Source organism: Lactuca virosa, chromosome 5 (assembly GCF_052849685.1).
Source record: "Lactuca virosa cultivar CGN04683 chromosome 5, Lactuca_virosa_CGN04683_v6, whole genome shotgun sequence".
Lineage (NCBI taxonomy): Eukaryota > Viridiplantae > Streptophyta > Magnoliopsida > Asterales > Asteraceae > Lactuca > Lactuca virosa.
In genome coordinates, this window is record NC_136430.1 from 157905540 (window position 1) to 157932727 (window position 27188).

Consider the following 27188-nt stretch of genomic DNA (forward strand, 5'->3'; position numbering starts at 1 on the left):
GGCATAATTAAACTCTACAAACCAAAGAACCTGATCAAAGATAATCACATTACTAAACATAATCTGATCAAAAATAAAAATTGCACACAGGTAATATTTAAACAGAGATAACATTGAAGAAAGAAAACGAGAACACATGTAATATTTGAACAGATAAAGAACATAGATAACAATAGGGAAGACAGCAAACGAGAACAGGTCAAGAAAAAGTTTCTGGGAAAGAGTTAGCTTCCTGAACTAACTCACATATGTTTAAAAAAATATATTCCGAAAATACCCATGGGGACTTTTTTTGTCCCAGAAAATTCGAATCTTTGAGATAAAAAAATCGATTCAACAAATTTATTCACATTCAATATCATAATCTTATACAAAAAAAGAGAAAAAGAGAAAAGAAACCTTACCTGTTAAGTGCTGAAGGAGTGAAGGAGAATCGCAGGAAAAGTTAAGAAAAAGAATCGTAAGAAAAGTCAAGAAGAAGAATCGCAAGTAAAGAAGAAGAACTAAAGAAGTCTTAAGAAATGAAGAAGTCTAGGAAAAAAGAAAGAAGAGACAAGAAGTTCAGTTTAAGAAAAGATGAAGCAGACATGAAGTTCAGTTTAAGAAAAAAAGGACAATACCTTTTTACACTTTGACTTTTATCTCCATAAAACCCATCATACAACTGGATAATAGTTTTAACCACCATATAATAACTTTAACCATTGGATAAACGAAAGTAAGCCACAGGTTTCATGACTCGTCCGATTTACGAGCCAACTCGACTCGGTCCGAGTCGGTACTTGAACCAGAAATTTTTTACGAGTCAGACAAAAAACGAGTCACCTTACGAGTTGAACCGTTTTAGGTATCAAATGGCTCGACTCGTACAAGTCAACTCGTGACTCGTACGAGTCAACTCGTGACATGTACAAGTTTAACAACTATGGTCTAAACCCTAAAAATTAGGGTTTGTGGTTCAGGAACGTACGCCCAACGCACGCTATGTACACCCGTTGTACGTGAGATCGGGCCCAAAATTACAAAAATGCCACTATGGGCCATTTTGCAACATTTTTCATACACAAGGGCTAAAATGCAATTAGTCTTCAAACTTAAGGTTAAAATTGAAAATACCTCTTTATCGGAATGTTACAGTAGCTATTGGTCAAAATTGAAATCCTATAATCCAAGGTGTGGTTTAGGAGACTGAACTTAGAATTATGTAGTTATATATAAAATCAGAACCATTAATATTTTGTGATGCATGTTTCAATCCCGGAAGGATAACGGTATCTTCTTTATGAAAATTCTGATATCCGTTTTATCACAAACACGAATCCTAATTTTTTAATTTTTTGCTTTAATAATTACAGTTTATTTGGTATAATGTGGTTTCTGATTCTTTTGTTAGGATCTCTATATCTAAGATCTGTTATAAAGGATGGGAATGTGTACCAAATGTAAACGTAAGGATTTTTGTCTCATCCATACAAACCCAATGGGTGGTTTTGTATGAGGTTTTCGAAATCAAAGGGATTGTCGCCGCACTGTCATCGTCGATGCTGCTTCCGCTAACGACTTGTTTGATTTTGTTTCTTGCATTTAAATTTGTTCATATTCTTCATCTCTCACAAATATGAAATCGAAAAGGTAGCGGGTTGGATTTTATGGTTGAATTTGTTCACTTTAAGGGATGTGTTGGAGATGAAAGAAATTGGAAAAATCAAATTCAAGAATTTGTTGATTGAATTTCATAAAATTTTGACTAAAAGTAAAATGAAAGAGGAAGAGATGGGGATATTGAGAGAGGAAATGGAGATGGAGATAAAAAAAGAAGATGATTATTATACGAAGAAATCTATGACATATTAACCTAGCTAATAAGGGAGATCTCTGCTGACTAAGGTGGTGTTTTTTTTTTAAAAAAACCTCTTCTTACCACTTATTGCTGCGCGGCGCAACACACGCGCAACACTTTTAATTTCGCAACAGTTTGTTTTTTAAACGACTTTGGGCTCAAAAACCTCTTCCCGTCCTCTGCCCCACACAACATTGGGCTTGACCCTTCTCATCTCTTCTAACCTAATCTAAAAAAAAGTGGACAAAAGGATCCCATCGCCGCATTCGTTCCTTTCGTTCTCCCCTCTTCTCGTCAAATCGTCAAATCAGAGGCTGTACGCTAGGAATAAAAACGACCAGTCCGCCAGCCGCTCGTCGCCAAACGCCTACCCAGTTGAACCGCTTGTGTCTTTTGCTTCGCCATTGCCATCGTCTTCAACATGTAAGGTTTTTTTTTTTTTTAGTTTCTGATTTGAGAACCGATTTTATGCTTTTGAGATGTTATTTATACATGTTGAAATCAATTTTTGCTGAGCTGTTAAGAATCATTGATAAAATCTTTGTTGAAATCAGAAAGTTATGCATATTAATGTTGATTTCTGATATAATTGTTCTTATAACCGATTTTCTGCTCTAAGTATGTTATTTATGTTTTGTTGAAAATAATTTGTGCTAATTTGTTATCAATGTTTGCTAAAATCTTTGCTGAAATCATAAACTTATATGCAAGTTTATGCTTATTTGCTGATTTTATTGTATAATCTTTGCTTATATGGTTTTTTTTCATGATGCATTGTTGTTGAAATGTCATCAATTTAAGTAATTAATATGTTGAAATATCATTATTCTTTGTTTCTAAAGTATGTATTCCATATTTTTTGTTATTAGCAATGAGAGATAAACATACATGGACCAATGAGCAAATACAATTCTTCTTGCACACTTGTATTGAAGAAGTACAAACTGTGGGTAGAAAATGTTTGAGTTTGCACAAAAATTCATGGAACAAGTTAGGAACAGCCATTAAGGAAAAGTATGGTGTGGATTTGACTCAAAGACAATTGAAAAACGCCTATGACAACCTTAAAGCCAAATACATAGGATGATTATACTTGCAAAACAAAAATGGCAACCTTTACGATCCACAAACAAACACTTTTAACTTAACAAATGAGGAGTGGGAGGACTTTAAAAAGGTATATGTATACACATATTTATATGTATTTTGTTTATATAGTTGCCATTTATTCTTATATTACTTTTGTTACATTGATTGGGTTTAGGGACATCCGAAAGCTGCTTCTTTTAAAACCGTCCCATTATTGTTTCCAAAGCTTTGTGCAGAACTCTTTGATGGAAACAGTGCCTCTGGTAATCTCAGCTATGCCACATCCCAAACACCATCGGGACATGGATAATCTTCTTTCCATTTTGCACCACTACAAATTATGGATGCCCCTTCTATTAACATAGATGAGGATGATTACTTTTCCAATCATACTAGTGAGCCTTTTACTCAGCCACCACCTTCTGCTGCTTCACCTTCTGCTGATTCACCTTCTGTTGATTCACATTCTACTGCTTCACCTTTTGGTAACCCCAAAAAAAGGCTAAACCCTTAACTCCTAGACATCGAGCTCCTAGTGCCTCACCTGATCCACCTTCTTGTGCCTCACCTAAAGCTTATATTACTGCTGATGATTTAGCACTGGAGATGCAAAAAGCTCTACGACATTTGACTTAAGGGCCAACAATTCCCCAATGTTTAGAGAAGCTAGAGTTGCTCGAGTTAGGCCCAGTAGACCCTCTACGATTTGTTGCGTATCACATTTTTGGAGGGACCATGAATATAAGAGAGACATGGGTAAATTTGCCCAATGATCCACAAATATTAAGAGGATGGATCGAGATGACAGCTACAAGTTTAGGAGTTTAAAATGATGAAAAGATTGTTCGTTAAGTTTACATATTTGAGTTGTTTAGGTTTTAATTGCATGTGTTGGAACTATGTGGTTATGTTTTTTGGTTATTTGCTACTTGAATGTTATTTTGTAGTATTTGGTACTTGAATTTTATGTTATTTGGTACTTGAGTTTTATGTTATGTTATTTGGTACTTGAGTTTTATGTTATGTTATTTGGTACTTGAATCTTATGTTATGTTATTATGTTATGTTATTTGGTACTTGAGTTTTATGTTTTGTTATTTGGTACTTAAATCATATGTTATGTTATTTGGTACTTGAGTTTTATTTTATATTATTTGGTACTTGTGTTGATTAATCGGTTCCTAATGGATCACGACAAAAAGATACTTCTCATAATTCTAATGTACTTGTACGCCCGCTACTTTTGGAAGAGGGGTGTCAAATGAGTGTGGGACAACGATTCGGAAATCACGGGACATGAGTTTGCGTTAGAGTTACTTCACCATAATCCTCTACAATGTGTTGAAGTACTACGCATGTCTCGTGAATCATTTGTCCGACTATGTGCTCATTTTAGAGACGCCTTAAAGGATATCAAACATGTATCGGTTGAGGAAAAGATGTCTATGTTTTTTATGATGATCGGTCATAACCAACGTTACGTGATTATCAAGCGAAGATTTCAACACTCAAAGCAAACAATTCATAAGTTTTTTCATGAAGTGTTGGACAAAATGTTTCTTTTCTCACATGGCATTATATTATAGTACCAACTTCTTTTAATCCGAATCCAAAAATTTCGGGACATAATAGGAGGCTACGACGGGTGTTCAAATGAGCAGTTGCTGCACTTGATGACACTTTGATACATGTTGTCCCTACAAAAAAACGAGATTTATATAGAAGTAGGGGAAAAGACGATTGTTACCAAAACGTATTGGCAATATGTGACTTCAACATGATGTTTACGTTTGTTGTGGCCGGTTGGGAAGGGATAGCACATGATTCTAGAATATTATCAGAAGCATTAGCAAATCCACATGTGTCATTCCCATTTACACCATCAGCTAAGTTTATGGTTATTTAAATAGTTTTATCTTAGTTTGAAAAATGAATTATTTTTATTTATTTATTTATTTATTTTCCTTTTTACATATAAATATTATCTTTGTGATGCCGCCTATGCAAACATTCGAGGTTTTATGGCACCGTACCGTAATGTGAGGTATTGGCTTGGAGATTTCCGTCGAAGACGTGCATTAACGAATAAAGAAAAATTTAACCATGCATACGCAAAACTTTGGAACATCATTGAGCGTGCTTTTGGTGTCTTGAAAGCACGATTTCCTATATTGAAGAGGATGACACCATTCTCGTTGGTTACACAACGAAACATTACCCTTGCATGTTTTGCGCTTCATAATTTTATAAGAAGAGAGGGACTACGTGATGAGTATTTTGCACGATATGATGAACCAAATGTCTCGGTTCGGAATAACAATGGAGTCGTTAATGATGATGAATATGAGGATCCAACACATGGTACTGCAGCGGACCGTGAATATATGACTCAGTTATGAGATGAAATTGCCGAACAATTGATGCAAAATATGGAATGAGAATTATTAAAGCTTGGCTGTATGAACTTTATTGCAAAATGTTATTGTAAGACTAATTTGATTGTATGAATTTTATTTCAATGTTTTAAGACTAAAATTATTAAATTTTCTATATTTAAAAACTATTTTCGGTTTATTAAATCAGTTTATTTTAATTTTTTAATATCTGTAGCAACCTGCAGATAATACAAAAAACAAAAACGCTTCTTATTACAATCTGCAACCGTTTGGTCCACCTCTTCTGCTGCAGAGGGTTGCAGAGACGGTCTGCAAACTTTATGAATTTTTGCTTAAAAAAACAATCAGCACCTAAGATGCCAACTATGTACAGTTTTTGTGGAGTGTTGAAACCTTCGTTTGATAATCCTGAACCGTTTATTATGTGCTATAGTTGTCAAGAACATAGCCATCTTTTCTTCAACACTTATATGCCTACTACTTTGCAACCAATTGTTTCGTCTAAAATGATTGCATAAAAGTACATACGCTTCACGTGAAAGAAGCATCAACTCATGACATTGTGTAGAAGTTCCATGTAACAATTCTTGTGTATGTTGATGACCGCTCATTTCCGAATCGTTATCAATTGCCCTTCCAATTCTATTGGATGCTAGATTCAACCAATAGCAACATAGTAAAATGAAAAATGTAATTTCTTCATCCGAATCCATATGCAATCTGTTATTTTGAAAATACATAACAATTATATTAACAACATATAACATAAAAATTTATCCAAAACATCAAGTCATTCATATCATATAAAAATCTAGTTCAAACCAAAGATCAAGTAATACGAAACATCAAGTCAAAACATCTAGTTATCCAAAAAAACCCATCAAATCATTCAAAACATAAAGTCATTCAAAACATCTACTTATCCAAAAAAAAACCATAAAATCCTTCAAAACATCTACTTATAAAAAAAAACCATAAAATCCTTCAAAACATCTACTTAGCGAAACATTCTATAATGTGCTCCAACAGTCTTGACCCAATTCTCACAAATAGCTGGATCAATGGTTAACCACACGTGCCTCTTATCCGCACCTTCACCAAAAAGAGCAACAACAGTAGTGTATCTTGGATCAAATATTCCCCATCCTAACTTCTCCAACTTTTCCATACACGCACCCAAATTTGAAGAAGCATGCTTTTCCACAAATATCTTAGCAACTGTTGCAATATCTTCCCCGATTTCAAGCAATCTTGAATTCGATGCATTTTTGCCCTTATCTTTACCCTTATCTTTACTTTTAGAACAAATTACTGAAATCGTCCCTGTGGTTTAGTTAAAATTGCATGTTTGGTCCCTAACTTTTATTTTGCACTCGGACCATCCCTATAGTTTCTTTTTGTTGCGACTTTCATCCCTAATAGACATAAAAAGACTATTATACCCTTACTGATTTTGTTTATATTTAAAAAATTACTAAAGATTATTCATAAAATTATTTTAAATATTATTAAAAAATGGGCCCCACACATCCCCACTACCCCCACCCCAAACACCCAATCCACCCCTTTCCTTCTACAACGAAAGCCATCGATCGTAGTTCAAGGCTTCAAGCCATACTTCTCTCCCTCTGGACTCAACACTAAATTCATCGATCGGAGCCACCTCCTTCTAAAACCTACAATTCGAAAGTCGCTACCACCATCAGCCAGCATGTGAACACCATGACCGGAAGTTTGCAACCCTAACGCCTCCGGAAACCTGCAACTGTAAAGCCATCGGAAACCTGCAACTGTAAAGCCATCAGAAACCTACAACTGTCAAGCCACCGGAAACCTGCAGCTCCATTGTTCTTCTCCGTTTTTTGTACGTTCCCATCTAACCCTATTGATTTCATTATTTAGAAAAATGGTATTTGATTTATGAGATATCAGGTGCGGTTTTGCATTTTAGGTTTAATCCCATTGTGTTTAATTCAGTGACATTATCAATTTCAAATACACCAGAATCTAGCCCCATTCATTTTTGGATTTGATTTATGGGATTTCATCAACGATTGCAGGTTACGTTTTACGTTTTAGGTTTTAATTTTCGGATTTGGTTTTGATTTTAGTTTAGGTTATGATTTCAGGTTACGGTTATGATTTCGGATTCGGGACTTGATCTTGGTCTAGTTTTGAGTTCTGAGATTTGATTTTGATTTGGTCCAGGTGGTGATCGATTGTAGTTGCAGGAGGTAACTGATCAAGTCCATGATATACACGACCTGAATATGTGGGTGGTGGTGTTTCCGGAATAATTGGATTGTGGTGGTGCAAGAGTAGTTGGGTAGTGGCGGTGGTGATTGCCTGGTTGTAGCGATGGGAGTCGGGAAAGGGAAACGGTGGTTACAGGAGTTGATGAGTGAGTGGTGGGAAGGTGGTGGTCGGGAGTCAGGTGGTGGTTACCGGTGGTAGGAGCTGATGGTTGGCACCTATTATATTAATACATTATTATATTAATACATTATTTTATTTAATAATTAAAAAAAATAAAATAAAAAAATAAAATATAAAGGGCATTATAGTCTTTTTATGTTTATTAGGGACCAACGACGTAACAAAATCAAACAGTAAGGACGGTCCGAGTGCAAAATAAAAGTTAGGACCAAACGTGCAATTTTAACTAAACCATAGGGACGATTTCAATAATTTGTTCTTACTTTTATTTTGACTCGTCACTGAGACCTACAGTTTCTTGTTGAGTGCAATTGACATCGTCAAAATCATGCAAACTATAGTGGCTTGAATCTTAAGTAGGACGGGGAAGGGTAAAAGTTGGCCCCCAACTATGAATGCATGTCGCAGTCGCGCCTTCAAACAACTGTGTGCAAAGGTCGGGGTACGGTAGTGGCGTGCGTCTCAAAGAATCCACATGTTTGTTTGACTGTTTGGAAAAAATATTTTATTATTTAAACATGATAATATATTTTTTATAACTAAACAAAATACTTTCGATTCTATTTCCCATTCTTCTTTGGAAAGATTGAAGGTGTTGGTTATTGAATTGTACACATTGCCGATTTTGTTTTTTAACTTTAAAAAACACAAAACTTTGACTTTAGGTAGTCATAACGGTTCTTCATTTGTTTTTGGTCGGCAATAAAGTTATGTTCAATTTTTAATGTTTCAGCTACATTCCTCCAAGATAGTGCTTTCAAACTACTCCCTTCTCGTACATTAATCGTAACTTCACGTAAACAAGCTTCTAGAAACGTTTTCTCTACACCATCAACCTTCCAACTAATCCTATCCTTCTTTTATCCCATTTCTTTGATCAATTCAACAAAAAAATGCATGTTTTAGCAACAAGTTAAGCATTGCAAATACACATTTTCAACAACAATTTAAGCAATATAAATGCACATTTTCAACAACTACTTCAACAAAACAAATGCACAATTCAGCAAAACTAATGGATATTTCATGATAACAGCAAGAACATATATGATTTCACTATAACATCAAACACATATATTATGTCAACAACAACATTTCAGCATAATACTCAAACATAAAAACATTAAACATAAAAATTTGAGTATGAAAAATCAAACATAACATCAAAAATTCAACATCAACATTTCATCATATCCATTGAACTCATTCAAATTCGATCATATAACATTAAAATCGAGCATATAACATCATAATCGAGCATATAACATCAAAATCGAGCATAACATCAAATATTGATTTTGATTGAACAAATCAAAAACTGATAGCATAACAATTTCAATTTTTTATGTTCAAGTTTGAGGGGAAAGAAGGAAGAAACAGAAGAAGAAACAATGAATTTGAGGGGAAAGAAGGAAGAAACAGAAGAATACCTGCTGCGGTTGGCTGCTGCTGTCGGCGGAAGAACGAGACGGAGATGGAAGACCTTGCGGCGACGGAGGAAGGCGACGTTGCTGGGTGCAGCGTCGTCGTCAATTAGGGTGAGCGGCGTCCTGGCGTCGTCGGAAACTGAGGAGAAAAGACGCGAAGCAAGCAGACGCAAGGGAAGAAAAGAAGAGAGGGGGTCGATATGTTTAGGGCAAACAGGAGAAATAGAACGCGCGTCTTTTTTTTTTTCAGACTTTGTTTATTATCTGAAAAAATAAGAGGCGTTTTTAATTTTAAGATATGTGGAAGATATGGTGGATAACCTATTGACCCATGTTCAAATCCTGGCACCACTCAGTCCTTGTGACCATGGAGGTTCACCTGCAGTGACTCTAGGGCATGAGGCAAAGCCTCATGTTTGCAGCGGGGGATTAGTCGGTGCGCGAAAGCTGGCCCAGAAAACCCTCGTTAGGGAAGTTCCCTTTCAAAAAAAATAATAATAATAATACGCAAACAAACGGTCTGAATCTGAAATTTGAAGACATTGCCTTTTAATTTTGAAATTAAAAGGTAAACAAACAAGACCTAAGAAAGGAAACTCACTTGCCCCTTCGCATTTCCTATGAATGACCTTTTTAACCCACAATATTGGACTTTATGCCTCTTAAAAAAAAGTGACATTTTAAGTGACATTAACCTATTATTTATGTTTTATTTCTTTTCAAAAGGTTTATAACTACAAAATTCCTTATATAGATCTATATCGATTCGGTCTCCCCTGATATCGAGCGAAAGGTACCTAAACGTTTCATCGTAGATCCATTCTCGTTCGTTTAAAAAAAATCCCAATTCGTCATTCATCGGTTCTCTTACAGATCAAAGATGGATTTCATGAAAGTTATCGATCAAACTGTCCGTGAGATGTAAGAGCTGTTTCCATTTTTTTTTTACGAAATTAGATGTATACGTTCTTCGATATCTAATCAACGTTCATTTGATTCTCCCCAATTGCAGAAAGAGAGAGGTGAATTTGAAAGTATTGAAGGTTCCTGAGATAGAACAGAAGGTAATAACAACAACAACCTTATTTTTTTGCTTTAATTTTGTGATCGTAGCTCAGAAAGGAATGTACGAATGTGTTGTTTGAGCATTTGGGCAATCGATCACTCAGATTCCAGGATTTAGGGTTGACATGGGTTCACTGTGGTACTGAAAATGGTAAATCGGGTAATTAACAATAACAAAAGTAACTTTTAACTTTGAAATTGATTTGAATTTGAACATTTTGAGAAAAAAGATTTGTGACTGGATTAAACTTTATAGCACATACTACAAATGGAATAATGTTGGTATTAGTGCAACGAAACGCATATCACTTTTGCGTTTGAAAGGTATCATAGCAATTGAAGTATGGCTCTTTTTTAGAATGGAAGTATTTTATCGTCTTAGTTTGGTGAATTTTGAGCTTGAGGATCCCACATATCAAAGTTTCCGAAGTGAAAATGCATCTCAAGTTTCAAACAGTGAATAGTATGCTCAAGTTCAAACACACTCTTTGATGTTACATATGTTATATAAAATTAATGATAATGGTGCAAATTTTGGATGAATTTATGTAGATTAACTAATTATTTTAGGTTATTGCTATGCATATAGTTATCTTTCATGGTCTGTATAGTCATTCTTCCGATAATTAGATGTTGTTGTGGTAGTATCAAGTTGTAATTTAATAATGTCAAAAGAGCATGCTTTGTGATCAGAGTAGCACGATTTGCCCTGACATAATGCATTTGATCATGACCTTGCCTAAATTTCTTTCTATGGCATCATGGTATGCATCTAAAAGTATGTTGGACCAAGTTATTTTAAAATATGTTTGTGTTGTTGTTGTTTTTTTTTTTTCTGGATTTGAGTTCATGTTCCAAAGGTTATTAGTAACCAAAAGAGTTTTGGGCTCTGATGTCTAAGCTGTAATCTGACCCGAAGTAGAATTATAGTGGGTCCGTCCATTGATATGATAGATTTGTTTCAAATGGTTGGCTGAAACAGGTGATGTGAATCAATTTGTATTTGTCCACTTTGAAGGCTTTCCTAACCAAGATCAGTTGAGAATGATAGATAGGTGATAGCTGATAGCTGTGATGGATCTGTTGAATTGGTAATTGTGGTTGTTGATTTTGGCACAGGTATTAGATGCAACGGATGATGAACCTTGGGGTCCACATGGTACTGCATTGGCAGAGATTGCACAGGCAACTAAAAAGTTGTAAGTAGTGAAATTTAGTATCATCTGAGTTAGATGATTGTTGGCTGACTCGCTATGTGTTGCAGCTCTGAATGTCAGATGGTTATGAATGTTCTGTGGGCTAGATTAACTGAAACTGACCGCAATTGGCGTCATGTATACAAGGTACTACCAAATACCAATACCATTTTTTTTTCACATTTGTTGCTGTTTGTCAGGTAATTTATTTTAAATCTCTTGTTGTTTCCAGTGTCTCAAATTCAAATCAAAACATTACATCTTATATATGTATATATTTAGTATGTCTTGTTCTGAGACATTTTGTTCCAGGCATTAGCTGTGATAGAGTATTTGGTGGCAAATGGGTCTGAGCGGGCAGTTGATGATATCATAGAACATACTTTCCAGATCTCTGTAAGTCTTTTTTTCAGCTCTAGAATCTTTCTTTTGTCAGTTCTTTTGGGGTCTCTTTGGTTTGGTTTCGTAGGATGAAAACAAAGGAGGAATGGAATGACTCATTACATTCCATGATCATGTTTGAATGCCCTCAAGGAATGAAATGAGTTTTCTAGAATTTTTTATATTATATGTAAACTTAATTCTTCTTTACAGGTTTATTTTGTTTATAGTTAATGAACTTTTTTTTACAAAACTTATCATAATTGGACATATTAAAAGCTCATAAAACCCAAATAAGTGCTAATAAAGCCAATATTTCTTACTTATTTTTTTTTTATTTCTAAAAAAAAATTCTATCTCATCAAAAGTTACATATGATAAATAAAAGTGGGTTATGTTGCAATTATTCATTCCATTCCATGATTGACTGGGCTAAGGAATGGGATTTAACAAAATGGAAGGTTGTTGTTAGTGATTAACGTATTCTATTATCGTTGTTTGAATCTTTGAAATCACAAAGTCGCTCTCATGTTTCGAATATGTTGAGCCAAACGGGAAGGACAGTGGAATTAATGTGAGGAAAAAGGTTGAAACCATAGTGGCACTGTTGAATGATAAAGATAAGATACAAGCAGCTAGAAACAAAGCTGCTGCAACCCGTGATAAGTAAGTGACACTCCCCATTCTTATTTCTGGACAATGTCACTAAATATGTTTCACATTTGTTCTATCAACTTTCAATTTTGTTCTATTGTTATGGCATTTTGTATTTTGTTGACGTGGCTCTGATCTGGCCATATGACGTGATCAATTTGATTAAATGGGATCTGACTTTCAGTTTTGTTCAACAATTTCTAACATTGGAACAAAACTGAAACTTGGTGACTGTTATTGTTTGAATAAAGCTAGTAGTATGTCATATGTCCAAATCAACACCAAATACAGAGTTTCATATCAATGGAACAAGAGAATACAAAATTCCACAACATCAAAAGTTGGTTTTTGAGGGTTAGAACAAGTATGAAATTTAATGATGTGATATTATGGACTTATGGTTATTAGGTACGTTGGATTATCATCAACGGGAATAACATTTAAGTCAGGGTCAGCAGCCTCCTTTAGCAGCAGTAACTTTCAGAAAAGCGATAGATATGGGGGTTTTGGTAGTTCAAAAGATGGTGAAACATTCAAAGATAGTTTTAAGGAGAGAGAGAAATCAGGGGAAGATAGGTTTGAACCAGGTAAATATAAACCACGTACCCCGGGGAGTGCCTCTAACTCTAACTCTAAGAAAGGCTCGTCTCGACATGGAAGGTATCATCTTTATTCTTGTTTAAAAAAATATACGTATTTGCTTAAGAATGTAACCGGTGCCACAACCAGTTCCCGGTTACAATGTTGCATATTTTATTCCTAAAATGCGTATTTCGTCTAAGAAACCACTTTGTTACATAAATTGAAAAAAAAAAGGTGAAATGTTGCTGCCTGCATAAATAATATATGCATTAAAATTTATGTATTTTCCAGAGCTTTCTTATGCATAAATTGTTTGGTTAAGAAGCATTCGTTTTATTTAAACTTTAATTCACCTGGGATCATGGTCGTGTGTGATGTCTTAGGCTCTTTTTTTTTTTTTTTCCATTAAGTGTTGTCTGGATTATTGGCATTTAGAAAAATGTTTGCGAAAATGACAGCACACTTGAGAAGATGGAAGGAAAATTAAAACTTAATGAGTTCCGTCGTTCTCTCTCCATTAAGTTAAAAAGAAACACTCATATATTATATATATAGTTCACCAGAATAAGTCCATTAAGTATAAAAGAAACAAGCCATACCGCGTAAGGTTATTAAATATCAGATACCAACCAAAAGGATGCAATGCTGCTGCCTGAAGATTGCAACTTAGTTTTTCCTTGTAGGAGGTGGTGACATGACATGACATAATGAAGGAAATACTCTTCTGGAAGTTGTCCAACCCTAAGTTTGATTGCAAATGAGTTCTGTGGCAATTCACAGAATCCTTCGACAGATAGATTTCAAGATTCCATTCTAATATCAAACATTTCCTCCTTGTTAAAAATTACTTAAAATACCCTTTTAGCCCCAGAATTTCACAAGTAAACACCTTTTTTCTCTTGCCTATCTGCTTTCCTCTACTCGATCATGAATGCTTATGAACAGCAAATTCCATTCCATTTCCAGTGAACCAAACACATGACAGAATTCAAAAAAAAAAAAAAAAAAAATCAGATTTTGAAGCCTTTAACTTCTGATTCCTTTGACAGATTCCAATATCTTCTAAAACATTTAGCAAACAAAACACACTCTTACAAGAATGGAGTTGTGAAGAAACTGATAGTTTTATTAATTTTACAAATAATGTCCTCATCATCTTCCCAGTAGGTGAAGAGGTGTAGTTGATGGAACAGACTCTAGTATTAGTGCCTGGTGAGTGGAGAGTAAGTATTTTCAAGAAGAATAAAAATAGAAGCATCATGTAGAGTTAGTTTAACACATTTTATTTATATGATGATAATAAAATGTCAGTCAAATTAAACGGGTAGTTCTGATATGATTTTAATCTATTTATAAAACCTGATGGCTGCAAAAGGTTGTTACAGTTTGTATGTAATCAAGTGCATAATGGATGACATAATTATGAAGACACCATTGGGTTCATATATCATTTTACTCATAGTGGCATTTACTAGATAATTTGGATGTAAACTTTGATTGCATTGCGTTTTTCTTATATTTAAGTCTTGTTGCTAATGCTTAAAGTTGGATGGCAGCACAATTCAAGACTCTTCAGCAGCTAGTGGTGCATCAAAAGCATCAGTAAAGAGTGCTGCTGATAAAAATTCTTCGATTAGGTTGCAAAGCTTGAGTGCACCTTCTAATGACAATGATGATGATTTTGATGATTTTGACCCCCGAGGAACATCAAATTCAAGTAAGCCTTCCTCTTTTTGTCAGTTTTTGGGCTAAATGCAACAATACTTTCGTTTATTTGCATGTTATATATTATATAATTCTACTTTCATTTCTTTGTATTACTGTGTTGTCTTATTAAGGCATTGTACTTTCATTTTTCTTTGCTTATTAGGATGTGCAGTGAAGATTGCTTTGTATTCAGATGATATTGCTATAATTATTGGGTAGATTTTTCTAAATACAATGCTGTAAATATGGAGAAACAGAAGTAAACAAATTAATTGAAAGCATTGTGCATGTAATTCTTTCAAACATTGAGATAACTGTTGAGTTCCTTTGGTATCATGTTTTCCTCCTCTTGCTTCTATTCTAGTTGTCTAAAATTGACAAACAACTTTTTCACTTAACCCTTATCCACAAAACAAAAGTTTCTTCGATTTTTTCCTCAGTTAATTGAATTCTATTAGTTATATTGTTCTATGATTCTATCTACTTTTATTGGTGTATTTTTGTGCAACTTTTACCATCCTCTTAATGGTATAATCCCCAATCCCATATTATATGAAAAAGTATTGTACTTTGAAGAATCCACCTAAGTATATATCAGAACATCATATTTACAAAAAGTTATGCCAGCGAAAATAACTTTGTATTGGATGAAATTGATATGCTTGTGTAGGTTTTTCTACGTAGAATAATACTGAAATGTATGTAGATTGCTATAATGAACATGTTAATGGAAGCACATTGCTATTTCTTGCATTTGATCATGTGTGCAACCTACTTTCATTTAATTGTTTATTAGAGCATCATACTGCCATTTCTTTTTATTACAATCTTGTACTTTCAGTTTCTTCTTATAAAGGCATCCTACTTTGAAAAATCCACCTAATTACAGCATTGTTTTGTTTTAATGAAAGTATACTTTACTCTACTTTCTTTAGTTATTCGTGCCTTTTCTTTTCCGGTGCTTACATTAATGTTTTTGAGGGTACTGTTTTATTATGGATGGCATAATACTTTCATTTCTTTTTGTTCCACCATTGTACTTTAATTTTTTTTTTCTTATTAGGACATTATATATATATATATATATATATATATATATATATATATATATATATATATATATATATATATATATATAGGTGTGAAATTTGGTTTGTATTTGCATGGATTGATTTGGTAGAATTTTTCAAGTAGCATAATGAAGGTAGGATGTTATTTGTTGGATTGAAGGCGGTTTTTGTTTAGTAAGTATATCTTTGATTTGTGGAGCTTACATAGATAGAGTTTGGGTGTTTGGCAGAGGCGGTTGCTGCAAGCTCTCCACAAGTGGATTTATTTGGACAAAGTTTGATTGGTGACCTTTTAGATGCCACACAGAATTCTAATGGTAATGGAAATAGCAAGTCAGAAGAGGTTGATTTGTTTGCTGATGCCGCTTTTGTATCAGCAGGATCTCAGGTCAACTTGTTAATTCTCATACCAAACTTAACAACATTTCAATTCGTTATTACTATTTACTAGTGAAAAAAATTCCTTATTATCCTTCCAAATACCAGTGAATGCAATTTCCACTGTGCTATATTTTTTGTATAATGTACTCTCCTAAAAAGAAAAAGACTGAAAGCAAGTCGTTATGTTAGATATAAATTTACAAGTAAGTCCTTGATGAAATATGATTTAAACAAATCCATGTAACTGATTGCTATTTTTATTGCTTTATACAACTGAGAAACAAAAACCAAGAATATTGGTTTTTTGGGGTTGGAAACCGAGTTTCTTCAGTTTGGTTTCGATTTTAAACAAAAAGTATGAAATAGATTGATTTGTTTTTGTATTAGCATACACATCCTAGTTTGATTTTTTCTATTACAGTATTGGACTTGGAAACATCTACCCGTCCGTGTCCGTGTCCGTGTATGTCATCTAGAATCTAGATAGATACATACAAAGCAATATTCACATGTAAATGTTGGTAGATTTTTCAAAGTAATAGAAAAAATTAACGCTATACATTGCCTTAAGAAGAAAAAGTTAGAAGTAGCATGTTGTAAAAAAAAAAAAAGAGTGAAAGTAGAATGCAATTTCTTGCATTTAACTTTACTAGGTAGCTGTAAAAGTAGGCCACTTTGTTTGTTTGTTTGGATGTAATTAATAAAGTAGAGTTTTGGCATGTCATTGTTGTGCTGCAGACTAAAGTTGATCTTTTTGCCTCTCCTCTACCTGCAAGTTGTGCAGCTATTCCAGCCATGGACTTTTTTGCAGCAGCAGCAGCAGTGCAACCCCAATCCCAACCCGAGATTAATAAGCCTTCAGAATCCTACACAACGACACCAACCAAAATAGTTGACCCATTTGCTGCTGTCCCAATGACCGATTTTGATAATTCAGACTTTTTTGGTTCCTTTTCTTCTCATACAGAGACAGATAGCTTAAACAACCAAAATCTTAAAACTCCTCCTCCTCCTCCTCCTCCTCTTTCCTCAAAGAAAGATGGCTTTCAAGTCAAATCTGGAGTTTGGGCTGATTCTTTGAGCCGTGGTCTAATTGATCTCAATATATCTGGACGTAAGTATCTTATCTTTTTTTTTTGTTCCATGATTAACATGGGTTCTAATCCAATGCAATAGCAATGGGACCAAAAGTTGATTGCAACTTTGTAGCCATACATATATAACGGTAATGATTTCTTATATTCATTCTCATATATTTGGTGCAGCAGCCAAGAAGGTGGATCTGACAGATGTGGGCATCGTGGGTGGTCTATCTGCGGGACCCGAGGAGAAGGAGAAGGAAAAGGGGCTCCCAAATTCTTTATTCATGGGTCAAGCCATGGGTATGGGATCTGGGCTTGGTAAATCCCCCCCTGCTTTTACATCATCATCATCATCCACCGATATAGATGACTTCTTCTCTAGTCTTAGCAGCACTGCCAATCAAAATCATTTTGGTTCTTTCCAAAAGTAAAAATTCCTTTTCCTCAATTTTATGCAATTGCTTTTAAAATGTATCTGATTAAATGAGTGTGAAATCCTTCGGTTCCGTTGGGACATGTGTGGATGGATATGTTAAATTGTGTGTACTAAAGGAACTATGACTTTGTTTCGGTTGGTTTACAAGGAGTCCATTATATCTTGGTACCTTGCACTTTTGCTAAATAATCTCTCTCTCTCTCTCTCTCTCTCTCTCTCTCTCTCTCTCTCTCTCTACGTATGTGTATTAATCTACCCTAAGCGTATATTAGGACAATTATCAATGAAGATGGAAAAGGTGTGGGAGAGCTCCTATCCTTTGACAAACCCTTCGTTTATCGGTCTATAAAAAGAATATCCCATACATGGTCCCTCAACTAACAACTAAACTATTCGAGCCTTCACCTATATTATTTTGTAAGACAAATTATAACAAATAGGATTTAATGGATCTTTGTGTTAAAAAGGATAGGCGGTTTTGGTTTGTGATTAATAACATCATAGTATAATTATTCAGAATGTGGAAATCATGAGGGGAAGATGCTGTGCCATCACGCCAGACCCTTCCATTTCGAACCAGAAGTACTTAAAACTATAAACAAAACTGTAAGTACAAAACTTAGTGAGTTCTCTAAAGTACCACGTACCACACACAAGATAATGAATGTTATGGGCCGAATCATAGTCTTACAGTCACTTTCTGCCATGCGCCAAATCGTGGTCTTTCCTTGCAATGCCGAGGGCAAAATCCCGGTCTTTCATAAAAGTGTCAGGGGCAGATCCTGGTCTTTCATACAATTGTTAGGGGCAGATCTTAGTCTTTAATGCAATTATCACATAAACAATTAACATTCTACACAGCAAAGTAATGGGTCGACGTTGGTGCCTTCCACCCATGGATCTAGTGAGGAGACTCACCTCTAAAAGAAGATAATCAAGCCACACACTCGAGCTGCTGCTAACACGGCTCCTCACAATAATTAAATCCCAAAAATAACCCTAATCAATAATCCGGGTTTTTAACTCATAATAAATGGTCCAAAAATCCCAATATCCTAATTAGGGGCAAAAAGGTCATTTTGCCCTTCCCATTCGGCCTAACCTGAAAGCCCAACACCTAATGGTTCAAGGCCGTCTAAAAGATGAAACTGCGCTGTACGCCCTGCGTACCACCTTGTACGCCCCGCGTACAACGACTGATGCAAGAGGGAAATCGGGGTCGAGGTGTAGTACGCACATCGTACATACTTTTACGCTCGGCGTACGCAGCCTAGGTCAAAACTCTCATTAAGGTCATAATGCCTTAAGACCTTACGTCCAAAACTTCAGATCTAAGCTCATTAAAACCTCTAAGGCCATAAAGTTGCAATCTTTATGCCTTTGCATGGCTATAGCCCAACACTAAAAACCTAACTTATTCAATCATTTGCCACACCATAACTCTTGCATGGGGACAAACCAAGATCTAAGCTTGCATTTTTATGACTTAAAATACACTAAAATGTCTGAAAGGACAGCTTAAAGGCTTTGGAGTACCTCATACTCACAAAGACCTAGGTTTTGGGACAAAAAGGGATAAAAATCTAAGCTTAACCAAGATCTAGAGAAACATGAATCAAGGTTGGAACTTTATACCTCTAAATGGTGCACAATGAAGAGAAAATGCTGGATCCAAGGACTTGAGAGCAAAACCACTTCTTTGATGATCTTCCTTCACAAACAAGAATACCCACAACTCACTCAAAAGCTTAAAAATGATCAAAATGGGTTAGGGTTTGCAAGGGGGTCGATATGAGGGATGAAGGTTGATAAGAGGAAGGGTTTTGGGGCTATAAGGGTGTTTAAATAGTGCACAAACCCTAAATTTTAGGATTTGGTCCAAGCTACGTATGCCCTGCGTACTAGTGTACGCTCAATGTACTTGCGCGAGACCAGGTACGCCCAACGTACCAGCATGTACGACCAGCGTACCCATGCTGCCCCCAAAATACAAAAATGCCATAAAGGCCACTTTGGAAATAATCATATACTAAGGGGGAAAAGGGTGAATACCTGGAAGAACAAGATGTTATAACTCTCCCCCACTTGAACTAGACTTCGTCCTCGAAGTCCGCTGCCGCGAATAAATCAGGTAGTGCTCTCGCATCTCCGCCTCAGACTCCCACGTCCATTAAGAACCTTTCCGATGCTGCCACTAGACCTTGACCAGAGACACTTCCTTGTTGCGTAAAGCCTATGTCTTTCGATCCAAGATCGCCACCAGTCTCTCCACATAACTCAAGCGATCATCAACCTGAATGTCATCCGGAGGAACAACTACGGACTCATCGGCCCCACACTTCCGAAGCTGAGACACATGGAAGGTGTTGTGGATCTGGCTGAGCTCATCAGGCAAACCCAACCGATATGCAACCGTGCCCACCCGGTCGGATATCTTGAAAGGACCAATGAATCTGGGGCGCACCTGTTGAATCAACTCAGTGGTCTTGAGTACAACCTCAGTACTCCCAATGACCCGATGCCCGACCTCCCCCCCCCCCCCAGCAAATCGGGGTCCTGCACCTCCTTCCATACAACATCTCAAACGGTGGCCAATCAATACTGAGATTATAACTGTTGTTGTAGGAGAACTCGACCAGTGGAAGGTAAGTATCCCAACTCCCTCCAAAATCTAGTACACAAGCCCGAAGCATATCCTCGAGCATTTGAATTGTCTGCTCGCTTTGGCCTTCAGTCTGGGGGTGGTATGTTGTACTAAAATGCAGTTGAGCACCCAATTCCTCATGAAACTTCCTCCAAAACCTGGAGGTGAAACGAACATCCCGATCCGAAACCACCAAAACCGGCACCCCATGCCTAACTACCACCTCCCAAACGTAGATGTCAGCTAACTTCTCAACAGATATGCTCTCGGTAATCGGTATGAAATGCGCACTCTTGGTCAACCTATCAACAATGAGCCAGATTGAATCAAATCCACGTGTCGTTCTTAGCAGCTTTGTGATGAAATCCATGGTAACCTCTTCCCACTTCCACATGGGAATGGGTAAGGGCTGCATCTTGCCGTGGGGTCTCTGGTGTTCGGCTTTGACTTTCCTGCAAGTCAGGCACCGCTCAACAAACCAAGCTATTTCCCTTTTCATACAGGGCCACCAATAATTCAACCTCAGATCCCTATACATCTTCGTGGCCCCCGAGTGGATAGAGAACTTTGACTTATACGCCTCCTCCAGAACTGTCTGCCTCACCCCGCCTATTGTCGGAACCCAGACTCTACCACACCGAGTCAACAACCCCCGATTGTCTCTGACAAATAAGGGAATATGTCCCCTGATCCGCTCAGCCTTCCAATTCTCATTTTTCAATCCCTCCACCTAAGCCTTCTTGATCAAATCTAACAAAGGCGAAGTGACAACCATCCTCAAGCAGATATCCCTGATAGAAGAAATCACGGCCTTACGGCTCAAAGCATCGACCATCACATTGGCCTTCCCAGGGTGGTACAGGATCTCGCAATCATAATCCTTTACCACATCCAGCCATCTCCACTGCCGCATATTAAAATTCGGTTGATCTATCAAATATCTCAAACTCTTGTGGTCAGTTTAAACAATACATCTAACCCCATATAGATAGTTCCTCCAAATCTTGAAGGCGAAAAGCACCGCCCCCAGCTCCAAATCATGCGTAGGATAATTCTCCTCATGAGGCTTCAGCTACCTCGAAGCATAAACAATCACGTGACCCCTCTACATAAGGACAACTCCCAAACCCGAAATAGAGGCATCGCAATAAACCACAAAATCATCCAAAACCTCAGGAAGCGCGAGAATCGGGGCCTCACCTAATCTTTGCCTCAGAGTCTCAAAAGCCAGCTGCTGATCGGACCCCCATCGAAACACCACATTCTTCTTTGTTAAGCGAGTCAAAGGCACTTCAATCTGGGAGAAATCCTGGATAAATCTCCGATAATACCCTGCGAGACCTAGGAAACTCCGAATCTCAGATGGGGTCCTCGAAACCTCCCATCACATCACATCCTCGATCTTGGCCGTGTCGACCAAGATGCCCTTCTGATTGACGATGTGCACCAGCAACTGCACCTCGCGCAACAAGAACTCACATTTGGAGAATTTGGCATAAAGTATCTCCCTCCTCAGGGTTTCCAACACGTCTCACAAATGTTCCTCGTGCTACTCCTTGGTCTTGGAATAGACCAAAATATCATCAATGAATACTATCGCAGTCCGATCCAACATCGGCATGCAGACTCGGTTCATGAGATCCATGAACGTTGTTGGTGATTTGGTGAGCCTGAATGACATCACCATAAACTCGTAATGACTATAACGAGTCATGAAGGCTGTCTTCTGCGCATCATCATCCCTGACCCTCATCTGATGGTACCCCGATCGTAAATCAATCTTGGAAATCCAAGATGCACCCTGAAGCTAATCAAACAAATTGTCAATCCTCGGAAGTGGGTAACAGTTCATCAACGTTAGCTTATTCAACTCCCGGTAATCAATGCACATTATGTGTGAACCATCCTTCTTCTTCACAAATAGAATCAGTTCTCCCCGTGGAGAACTGCTCGGACGAATAAAAACCTTGTCTAACAGCTCCTAAAGTTGCGTAGACAACTCCTGCATCTCTGGCGGTGCCAAGCGATACGGTGCCTTGGCTATCAGGGCCACACCATGAAACAGATCAATCCAAAACTCAAACTGCCTCTCGGGAGGCACTCCTGGAAAATCCTCAGGAAATACATTGGGAAATTCCGGAAAATGGGCACCCCGCTCAACTCCTTCTTTCCCTCAACTTGAATGTCTGCAACATAAGCTAAGAACCCAGAACAACCCTGCTGAAGATATCTCCTGGCCCTCACAGCTGAACAGAGAGACGATCCATGCGAAACTCCCTCGCCTGAAATAACCAGTTCTCCCCTACTTGGGGTTCGAACCCTCACTAACTACCGCTCACAGTCAATCATGGCCCCATTGGGACCCAACCAATCCATCCCGATAATAACCTTCGATCCCCGCAGGGGAATCAGCACCAAATCAATAAAGTACCTCTCGCTAAATAGATTTAGAACACACCCATGATGAACCCTCGAAGCACTCACGGTACGATCATCCGCAATCTCAACCTCCAGCGGGAAATCTAAAATCCCGAGAGCATCGCAAAACTTCTTGCTAAGTACAAGAGATACAAAGGATCGGGTAGCACCCAAATCAAACAGAACATGAGCGGGCATACCATTGACCAAAAAGGTCCTTATAAGAGATCAAAATAATCATAAGCATAAATAAGGAAAGCAATAAAATATAGAGATAATTCACATACCAGCAACCACATACGACACTGCACGGGCCTCATCGGTGGTCAGCTGAAATGCTCTGCTCTTCACCACAGGTGCCTCCGCCTTGCCCTGACGGCCATCAGTAATCCTCAAGGTGGTTGGCGCAGGCGCCGCCACTGCTCCTCCTGACAATCTCGGAAAATCGGCCTTTTTATGTCCGGTCTGATTGCAATGGAATCAAATCAGAGCACTCCTGGGGCAATCCCTACTCACGTGGCCCGACTTGCCACAACTAAAACAACCTGAACCCGCCGCTCGACATGCTCGGACCTGCTGGCCTCTGGTGCGTGCATTGGAAGTCTTGGGCCTCTTATCATGGCCCACTGTTGTCTGTACCTGCTCCGACTTTCGCTTCGTCCGGAGCTCCAACTCAATCTCCCTCTCACAGGCCTTCTCGATCATATCATTCAGGGTCTTGCACCCCGAAAAGCTCATGAACTCCCTGATATCCTCTCTCAACATGTCATTGTATCTCGTTTTCCTCATATCCTCATCTGCAACGTACTGCGGGACCAACAAAGCTCTCTCCCTGAATTTGGCGGTAATCTCCGCCACAGTCTCAGTTGTCTGGCGAAGGTCCTGGAACTCCCTTGCCAACTGCTGCATCTCATTAGCTGGTGCAAACCCCTTCTAGAACCTCTGAACAAAATCCTCCCAGGTCATCACTACCACTGTTGCTGACCCTATAGCTCGGGTAACATCCTCCTACCAGTTTTGTACTCGGTCCCTTAGCAGGCATGATGCAAATCCCACCTTTTCCCCCTCAGGGCAAAAACTCGTATGCTGGGCATTCTCCATGTCATCGATCCATCGTCGGCTAGCGATAGGGTCCTTAACCCCAAAGAACTCAGGAGCTCCACATGCCTTGAACTGCTGGAATGTGGGAGTTCGAGCTCCTATCTGAGCCGCATTAATCTCAGCTTGAAACGACCTGAGCCTCTCATCCATCAACTCCATAATCCCCTCCTTGATGGTATCAAACATCACAGGAGTAGCATCCAAGATACCACGAGTAACCTCAGCCGAAATGAACTTGCGTAGCCGCTCATCAATCGGTTCCGTGCCTGAGCCAGAACCTGAACTAGAACCAGAGCCAGAACCTCCTCGAGTAATCATTACCATCCTCAAACTGAAACACAACATATAAACAATCAACATAAGACTCGAGGGATTTTCACTATAAAGACCTCCTTAGAGTTTCCAGGACCGATATCGTCTCAGGTACATATCCAATGCTTCCAGTAGTATGGGCCAAATACTACCTTTCACACCTATATGTACCTTCCTCAAGAGTAGGCCTGATTCCTCTAAGTTGCCAAACTATCCATATACCAATCCTATGCTAAACAACATACATATCCTAGACTCTCCTAGGAAATCTCAACTTCTACCGCTCGCAATACCAATAACCTCAATCAATACTGCTGGTTTCCTTATGCATGCAAGTTATACACAAATAGAATCACATAGACTATAAAATGATGACTCTACCCTATGTCCACAACCAAACAAGGAACAAGAAATGAGGCTGAATCAATCATTCTAGGGCTATATGATCCTAGTCGTATACAACTTTGAAAGCATACACTTAGAAATTAACTGAGTCGATATTAATTCCAAGTAATACATAACATCAATTTCCCCTAGGCTATAAGGCACCACACAAATCAAGCAATTCTATCATATGATTCTTGAAGGTATCCTTATCCCTAATCTAGCAAGCAATTCTCATATCAAGACTACTCATAACACATATGTATGGGTAATCTTGGGAACCACTTGAGCTCGACTGATTGCATGCACTTTAGAAGCTCAATTTCATTTATCTTTAAAAAGATTATCATTTCCACAGTTTGAGTTTTGACACAACTGAAAGTGTGTCGAACGTCCCAAAAACAGTGACAAAAATTTTCATTTGGAAGTTTATCAATTCATTCATAAATTGTTCAAAATCAAACAACCATTTATAATATTCAAAACATCATAGTACAATTATTCAGAATGCGGAAATCATGAGGGGAGGATGTTGTGTCATCACGTCGGGCCCTTCCCTTTCGAACTAGAAGTACCTGAAACCATAAACAAAATTGTAAGCACAAAGCTTAGTGAGTTTGTAACACACCGTTTTCACAACCAATTATATATGATTACACTTTAGGTTTGATATTTATTTAATCTTATTAACCAACTTATAATCACCATTAGAAAGAAATTGAAAAGTCATAGGAGTTTCAAATGAATGTGGTGAAAGGAAAAATGCATGGGAGTTTCAAATGAATATGGTGAAAGAAAAAGTGTTTCCTTTATAATATAATATGACTAGGCGAATGACCGCGCGTTGCGCAGAAACACCTATATAGTTGAAGTCTTTACAAATATATGTTTTTTTAATATAACAATAACGTTGTTAAATTTGATATAATAATTCGTATACCAAATTGATATAATATATTGATTATTTTGAATTATATGATAATATATACATCTATTATAACTGCATAATCTCAGTCGGTTGAATGACTTCTACCCGCAAGTTACACATAAATAAAATTAAATATACTATATGGTTTAATGTTATTTATAGTTGTTGCTATTGTTAATTATTTTTTTAAAATTTATTTGCTTACTGTTTTAATTTCTATCATTATAATTATTTAAACATCAAACATTGTTTTTTGATTTTAAAGGTAACAATATAATAATTTATATAGAGTTAATTTTAATCATTGTTATTGTAAGTTATTTTAAGCTACTTCTTTGAAAACTTTTAATGATTATAAAAATATCTTTAGGAAATATTTTAGTTAAATTGATATTACAATTTATTTTTTTTGTATTTATCAATACAATTTATCACTTTTAACTATTTACAAAATATTCTTTGGTTTTTTAAATGGAACTAAAACTTATATTTAAGTTAACACTGTAATGTTATATTTAAATTAACAATTTAAGTATTTTGTTCAAACTGTTCAAAAGTTGTAGCTTTAAACTGATAATGGTTTACATACAACAATATTTTAAATATAATAAATTAAGTATAATATGTTAAAATTTAAAGACATACCTTTATAAATAGAAGTAAAAATGTTATTTTAAAATTGAAATTAAGTTTATTTATGATTACACTTTAGGTTTGATATTTATTTAACCTTATTAACCAACTTATAATTATTATTAGAAAAAAATTGAAAAATCATGGGAGTTTCAAATGAATGTGGTGAAAGTATAAATGCATGGGAGTTTCAAATGAATGTGGTGAAAGGAAAAATGCTTCTTTTATAAGTATATATACATATTTTCCTTTTAACTATTTTAAAAAATATACGTTGAATTTTTAAAACTGTATTTGATATTTTAGTTTAGGTTTTAATTTTTACACTATTTTTTTTAAGTTTATTTACTATATTAATTGAAGTTATGTATGTAACACTGTATTGAAGTCAACAAATTTAGTATATCATATTGATAATTCAAGAAGTCTTTCATTTATGATAATGTTTAAACTAAAATTTATATTTAAGTTGACCCTGTAACGTTATATTTAAATTAATAATTTTAGTGTTTTATACAAATTGTTCCAAAATTGAAATTTTAAAATGATAATAGTTTACATCCAACAATATATTAAAACTAATAAATTAAATATAATATGTTAAAAGTTCAAAAACATAACTTTATAAGTAGAAGTAAATATATTATTTTAATATTGAAATTTAGTTTATATATGATTACATTTTAGGTTTGATATTTATTTAACCTTATTAACCAACTTATAATTATTATTAGAAAAAATTGAAAAGTCATGGGAGTTTCAAATGAATGTGGTGAAAGGAAAATGCATGAGAGTTTCAAATGAATGTGGTGAAAGAAAAAATGCTTACTTTATAAGTATATATAGATATTTTCCTTTTAACTATTTTAAAAAATATACGTTGAATTTTTAAAACTGTGTTTGATATTTTAGTTTAGGTTTTAATTTTTACACTATATTTTTAAGTTTATTTACTATATTAATTGAAGTTATGTATTTAACATTGTATTGAAGTCAACAAATTTAGTATATCATATTGATAATTCA

The 27188-nt window shown here is 36.3% G+C and overlaps 2 protein-coding genes and 1 long non-coding RNA gene across 5 annotated transcripts; all 3 read left to right on the forward strand.

The window, feature by feature from the left end:
* Positions 1–1398: 1398 nt before the first annotated feature.
* LOC145117465 (uncharacterized) lies at positions 1399–3766 on the forward strand. The gene is made up of 3 exons (XR_013712677.1): positions 1399–2263; positions 2710–3017; positions 3105–3766. It is a non-coding gene; the product is annotated as an uncharacterized LOC145117465 (long non-coding RNA).
* Positions 3767–4950: 1184 nt separating this feature from the next.
* LOC145111910 (uncharacterized) lies at positions 4951–5328 on the forward strand. Its single transcript, XM_079048145.1, has one exon. The coding sequence runs from the start codon at positions 4951–4953 to the stop codon at positions 5326–5328; it is 378 nt and encodes a 125-aa protein (XP_078904271.1).
* Positions 5329–9920: 4592 nt separating this feature from the next.
* LOC145114569 (ENTH/VHS family protein) lies at positions 9921–17931 on the forward strand. 3 transcript variants are annotated; one of them, XM_079050613.1, is made up of 12 exons: positions 9921–9981; positions 10062–10109; positions 10201–10252; positions 11373–11452; positions 11518–11596; positions 11762–11845; positions 12351–12496; positions 12893–13144; positions 14623–14783; positions 16074–16231; positions 16963–17338; positions 17490–17931. In XM_079050613.1, the coding sequence occupies exons 2-12, from the start codon at positions 10069–10071 to the stop codon at positions 17735–17737; spliced, it is 1677 nt and encodes a 558-aa protein (XP_078906739.1). In that variant the 5' UTR covers positions 9921–9981; positions 10062–10068; the 3' UTR covers positions 17738–17931. The 3 variants fall into 3 exon arrangements, with proteins under 3 accessions (XP_078906739.1, XP_078906738.1, XP_078906740.1); XM_079050612.1 differs by having other exon boundaries at positions 9930–10109; XM_079050614.1 differs by having other exon boundaries at positions 9930–10109; positions 17493–17931.
* The last annotated feature ends 9257 nt before the right edge of the window (positions 17932–27188 follow it).

Coding starts and splice junctions, on each gene's coding strand:
- LOC145114569 (XM_079050613.1), top strand. CDS start 10,069: ATGGATTTCATGAAAGTTATCGATCAAACTGTCCGTGAGAT. Junction 10,253..11,372: donor TTCCTGAGATAGAACAGAAG/GTAATAACAACA, acceptor ATTTTGGCACAG/GTATTAGATGCAACGGATGA. Junction 16,232..16,962: donor TTGTATCAGCAGGATCTCAG/GTCAACTTGTTA, acceptor GTTGTGCTGCAG/ACTAAAGTTGATCTTTTTGC.
- LOC145111910 (XM_079048145.1), top strand. CDS start 4,951: ATGGCACCGTACCGTAATGTGAGGTATTGGCTTGGAGATTTCCGTCGA.